This window comes from Halyomorpha halys, unplaced genomic scaffold (assembly GCF_000696795.3).
Source record: "Halyomorpha halys isolate HHAL.00 unplaced genomic scaffold, Hhal_1.1 Scaffold11.1, whole genome shotgun sequence".
NCBI lineage: Eukaryota > Metazoa > Arthropoda > Insecta > Hemiptera > Pentatomidae > Halyomorpha > Halyomorpha halys.
The window spans coordinates 505,586-511,989 of NW_027111958.1; the positions used below are offsets into that span (position 1 = coordinate 505,586).

General features: G+C 34.7%; 1 protein-coding gene across 1 annotated transcript in view; it reads right to left on the bottom strand.

The window, feature by feature from the left end:
• Nucleotides 1-2,035, bottom strand: part of LOC106678428 (arrestin domain-containing protein 17) — a 49,497-nt gene extending 47,462 nt beyond the window's left edge. Inside the window, exon 1 of the mRNA XM_024359462.2 lies at nucleotides 1,858-2,035. Within this exon, the coding sequence (XP_024215230.1) occupies nucleotides 1,858-2,035 (178 nt within the window). The remainder of the gene's footprint in view (nucleotides 1-1,857) is intronic.
• Between the last annotated feature and the right edge of the window lie 4,369 nt (nucleotides 2,036-6,404).

Sequence of the window (6,404 nt, forward strand, 5' to 3'; positions counted from 1 at the left end):
CATCTTGACAAGAGACTTACTTGGAATCCACACACAAGACTGAAACGACAAGAAACTGCTCGTAGATTCCGATTGCTACAACACCTACTTGACAAACGCTCTAAGCTTCCCACTCACTACAAAAAATTAGTATACACTATATACCAATCAGACCAATTTGGACATATGGAATTGAGCTCTGGAGCTCCACCAAACCATCAAATTCTTCCCGCATCCAATCCTTACAGTCAAAAATCCTACGTAAAATCCTTGACGCTCCTTATTACGTTACAAATAAACTCATTCACAAAGACCTTAACATCCCATTCGTTGCAGATTTTGCCTAAAACAGACATGCGTCTTTTCATTCCACCTTAACCATCCTAACCCATTAATTCTTAATCTTTCATCATTAACGATCCCTGATCCTCCGAGGCGTCTGAAAAGAAGATGGCTATGGGACCTTCTAATTTAAATTAATGTTTGAAGTACCACCAATGGATGGTTCCTTCCCAAGATTTTCAAGTGTATATGAAACATACAACATATTTACATATTGTATTATTTTGTACAGTAGCAAATTACATTAAATAAATATAAAAAAAAAAGTCTTGTGTGAGGATTCCAAGTTAGTCGTTGGACCTGATGTAGCCCAATTAGATCTGTACTAGGGGGTAAGAGAAACTTTATTAAAGTATACTGTAGATAAAATATTTAGCAAGATAAATGTGTCGTGGTGAAGAATTCTCTCTTCACTTATTTACCTTTTGTTTTTCTTCTAGTTTTCTTTCGAAGGCGAAAATATCTCTATAGAGTCCTCCTCGTGAGGCTTCGTCACTAAGGGTAGTGAATATTTCAAGAGAAAGCAATCTTTTAATTTTGCTTTCTGCCTCTAGGCCCTTTTCATCCGGCCTTCATACCTGGTTGATTCGATTATTCCTCTCAGGAGTACGAGTTATCTTTACTTATCTTTCAAAAGCTTCTTCGAATTTCTCTCAAGGGCTTTCTCTTCACTGTTTTATACATAAGTAGATATATTAGTTAACCATATATAAGTTACATGACGGCGGGCGTAAAATTTAAAAAAGGAAGAGATAAATGGCACACTCGAGTTTCACTGAAATACTAACTTTATCTATCTAATAGTCCTTCTTATCTACATTTTGCTCCATGTTTATATCACAAAGATGGAATTAAGCCTGTTATCCCTTTCTATCACTTTTATATATAAGTTAAGTATCGGCGAAAGCAAAATGTCGAAAATGAGAAGAAGGAATAAGATGTAACACATACAAACGTATGTTACACACGTTTCTTATTATTTCAACTGCTGTAACATACTGGCTTTATTGGGTTCGGTACATCGGTACCGAGGTATATCCTTTCGCTCATAGTCCCCTGCTTCAGTTCTGTTCCTGAGGTCTCGGACATTTCCGTGGCTTCACTCATAGATCCGTTCGTCCTTCGAGAGATTACCCTTCTCCGTAATCTCTGTGCATTGACCTCCATCGGTTCAGACACATTCCGCTCCCTCCGCCGATACATATAGGGACACTGTCGAGCAATATGTCCCTCTGTCCCACATTCAAAACATCGAGTGCGGAGACATTGTGCTACCAGGTGTCCAGTTTACCACACCCATGGCACTTGCGGTCCTCCTGCCGACCATTGTTTCTGGGTTTAACTTGACTTCTTCTATTTTCTGTGTTACTATTTCTCTCTCTTCTAGCATCTCTTTGTTCTCTTCTTCTCCAAGGGTTTGACATGTTTCTTGGCCGATGATATTCCTTACGAATCCACCCTGGCTCCTTTACTTCAATTTGGGGCTCCACCTATCTAGCGCTTGTATCAATGAAATCTTGAGAACATTCCACAAACGAGTCTCTCGGCATTCGCTCTTTCTTCCCCTGTTCTTTTGCCAACTGAATCTAGTACCATGGGTAGGAATTTCATCCGACCCTGTACTTGGATTGACCCTGAGTTTATCTTGAATTATGTTATAGCGGGCCAGGAATTCTGCGGCATACTGCCCATTACACTGTCTCGGTTTATTCATAACCGAAACAAAACCTCACACTTCTTTTCGATTTCTGACTGTTTTTCTTATTATTTCACCATTATCTATCGTCTTTATTAATTAATGTTTTTATTTTTATCTTATATGCGATAATACACGAGAAGGCCCCTCACCTCCGGACTTAAAATAGCTCCTTCGAATGGATAGCTCATATGTGATATTAAACATAACAGGTAACCTTAAAATACCAAAGGTAGTAAAAGGTAAGACACAACACGAATTACTTTTCCTTTTTTCACAGTAATGCTTATTAATTCACTTTTATTTTTGTTTTAGAGGGTTCGGAAAAAAAAAATGGCAGACTACCCCTGCTTTCAGTGTTTTTGCATCCTCGCTGTCTAGTAGATCTTCCGACATCTTCGCTTCTATTCACCCCATTAGGCGTTCGCCTCCTTTTAAAAAATGATTTAATTCTTCGGTCTCTCCGGTGAATTTTTCTAGCTCCGACACCGTCTTTCTCAGGCCCTGGGCAGTTGGCGTGCGGACCTTAATCCATTCTAGCGTCGTGGCATGAAATTGCGCTAAAGAGACTTCTGGTAATGGTTGAATCTCCTGCGGAGATGGGTTGGCAGCTGCTAAAGTTTGGTTAACTGCAGCTTGAGGTTGGTTGTTTTGGTTTATATTCTCCAGGTTCAGAACTGCTCTTCTCACTATTCCGTTACTGGTCATAATTAAAAAAAAAAATTCTTTTTGACTGGAAATTACTCCGGTATCTAAACTTCCCGGGGTTCGGCACCAGTTAAGTATCGGCGAAAGCAAAATGTCAAAAAAAGGAAGAAAGAATAAGATGTAACACTTTACTAAATAATTCAAAAACACTATCCAAAATTATAGTCTCAAAACATTTATTTCATTCACACGTCCAACGTTTCGGCCAATTCGGCCAACTTCAGGGACAATCTTAAATTACTATGAGACATATCATTTAACCATTTAAAAAAAACTCCATACAGGCTATTCTGCCCAGGTCAAAACATTTATATCTAATATGTCAAAAATACATTAAAAATCACAGTCAAATTATTTCTCTTTTATCACTATTTATAGTGATAAAACACTCTTAGATAAAAAGTGATAAAAGAGAAATAATTGGACTGTGATTTTTAATGTATTTTTGACATATTAGATATAAATGTTTTGACCTGAGCAGAATAGCCTGTATGGAGTTTTTTTTAAATGGTTAAATGATATGTCTCATAGTAATTTAAGATTGTACCTGAAGATGGCCGAATTGGCCGAAACGTTGGACGTGTGAATGAAATAAATGTTTTGAGACTATAATTTTGGATAGTGTTTTTGAATTATTTAGTAAACAATTGCCAGTCTCAAGAAGGAAATTTAAAGATTATAAATAAATAAGATGTAACACGTTCGAACTGCTGTAACATACTGGCTTTATTGGGTTTGGTACATCTCTTTATACATTCAATCAGCTGATCTCCTCAGTCAGCTGACATCGAAGTAACAGCTGACTAAGACTGTAACTTATATATAAATTTACTCATTCAAAATAGACCTTCTGTGTCAAACTCCGTTAAGAGAGACAACTTTTGCCATGATTCAAGGACACTCACACTACACAGCTAGAATCGTAATTAAAATTTCAAATTAGAGAATAAACGTTCAGATATCCCCTGAGTCCAAGTTTCGGAAAACTGTGCTCTCTGTGTGAACAGTCTAGCTCAAAAACTAGTTTTATAGAATCAATTTTCCACATTTATTTTTTCGATTTACACAAAAATAGCTCAAACAATTATGAGAAAACTCAGCATATTAATTCACAAGTTATTTTAAATATTATCTAAGTTTTATCCTCATTGTAATACTTTAACGGCAGGAGTGTCCTACTTTTTGTACCCTTAGAGATGTCCCATGAGCATTTATCTCATGGTAGACCATTTGTACTATTTTTTTTTTATATAATTTGATATGATGATGACAAAGATCTTTACGATTACTTTCAATGCAATTTGAAAATGAAATTATATATTGTAGCTCTTGCATCAGGGGTTGCAAAATCCGCATTTCGTAAAAAACGAAGGAGGTTTCCGGGTGAGCAAAATGCACAAACGAGAAAAAAAAAATGTCACGTAAAGAATCTACTGGTGAGGAAAATGCCTTACCATCGCAAGGAGGCCAGAGCAAAACTGAATTGAGTGTAGGTGGTGAGGTAAAAGAGGGATTAAAATTTTTTTTTTTAATTATTTATTTAATGTAATTTACAACTGTACAAAATAATACTAATAATAATTAATAATAATATGTAGTATGTTTCATATACACTTAAAAATCTTAAGAAGGAACCACCCATTGATGGTACTACAAACATTCATTTAAATTAGAAGGTCCCGTGGCCATCTTCTTTTCAGACGCCTCGGAGGATTATCAGGGATCGTTAAGGATGAAAGATTAAGAATTAATGGGTTAGGATGGTATAGGAGTTTGGAATGAAAAGGCGCATATCTGTTTTGGGTCAAATCTGCAACGAATGGAATGTTAAGGTCTTTATGAATGAGTTTATTTGTGACATAATAAGGAACATCAAGGATTTTACGTAGGATTTTGGATTGTAACGATTGGATGCGGGAAGAATTTGATGGTTTGGTGGAGCCCCAGAGCTCAATTCCATTTGTCCAAATTGGTCTGATTATCGTAGTGTTTACTAATTTTTTGTAGTGAATGGAAGTTTAGAGCGTTTGTCAAGGTGTAGTAGCAATCGAAATCTACGAGCAGTTTCTTGTCGTTTCAGTCTTGTGTGTGGATTCCAAGTAAGTCTCTGGGATTAACATAAACCTAAGTTATGGTGGGCATTTTAATTTACATTATTTATATATTTATTCATATTATATGTTTGTCTGAGTATGATTGAATTGCTAGGATGTTTTTATGATATGTTAGTTATAAATTGATGATATAGCATTATTAATATGTATAAATAATGGTGTGATAGCATGTAATTGTATTGATACATTATCTCTCATTAATTCTGTGAGTAATATTTTTAGCGTAACACTCTTTCATTTATACATATTACAAATAATTAATGTAGTGAATGTAAAATAAATTAATTAATGTCTAGAGGCTAAATAAAGCAACCATTAAAAAAATAAATTTCATTTTCCTTGAGGATAAGAAAAGATCAAGAAAATCTTGGCTAATTGATTTACTCATGTTCGTGTTTTTTAAGTCCTTCCGGAAATGATTTTGTAACTATATTTATCGATTGTTGAGATATCGAATTCTCTTTGTATTGGAGCGTTCGTGATGAACCTTTGTGCGGGGAGGAATTCTAAGAATGTTATTTTGGAATGTTTGTTTCTTGCCCACGTGGCTTTTAGGAATACCAATCCAATTAGGTCATTCGGGTGAAGCGAGGTTAAATAAATTAAATGAAATATCTACTGCATTCCTACCTCTATGGTGAGATGCTCAGTCTGCTCAGGACTGTCCAGTTTTTTTATATAATAATTCTTTTCCCCGGGGGCTTGGATAGCCTTCAGAAAAAATTAGTATTAATTATTCTAGTTCAAAATGGTTAAGATTTTAATTTTGGTTTATTTATTTCAATAATGAGGCTTTACATCTCAGGATTTTTAGAACCGTAAAATCTAACAAAATATTGTCCGTTCGCTGTCTATGGCTTTCCTTTAGGACTCATGATTTCGATATTTATTTTTAACATAACTGCTAAGGGTCGCATATTCTTCAATGGATGAATTCCTAGGAAAACTAACATCCTTAAAATTTAATACATTTTTGGTTCTAATATCAAAAATCACACATTAATTATAGTCAACAATCTTCTATATTATATTATAAGGCAATCCATATAGTACAAGAGCCCAAGAGGAGAAAAAAGGCAGTTATCGCACCACAATTTTTGATTACTTTAATGAAAAGTATGTATAATTAATAGTCAAAATTGATGAGTCTGCCAAGCATAGGTAGGGGGAATAAAAAATGGCGGCTGTTTCAAGTGATAAAAAAAAATAGTTTTCATTCGAAGCTCTATATCTTAAAAAGTAGGAACAACACAAGGAAACCTAAGAGAACGTCATTTAAAGAAGAGTAAATTTGCTAAAATATGAGCTGTAATAGAGTTATTTACGTTACATAGTTTTCGAGATATGGCTTTTTAAAAAACAACGTTTCAGAAAAATGTTGTATGGGACGTACTGAAAGATCAGTAGTTAGAATATTTATTTTGAAAAATTCATATCTTAAAAAAAAAACACTTGACGAACAGATGTCTATTAGCACTCAAATTAAAGCTAGTATAATGAGCTATAAAGTAGTCTATTATGTTTATCTTCATAGTTGTAATAGTTAACATGAAATTTTCTAAAAT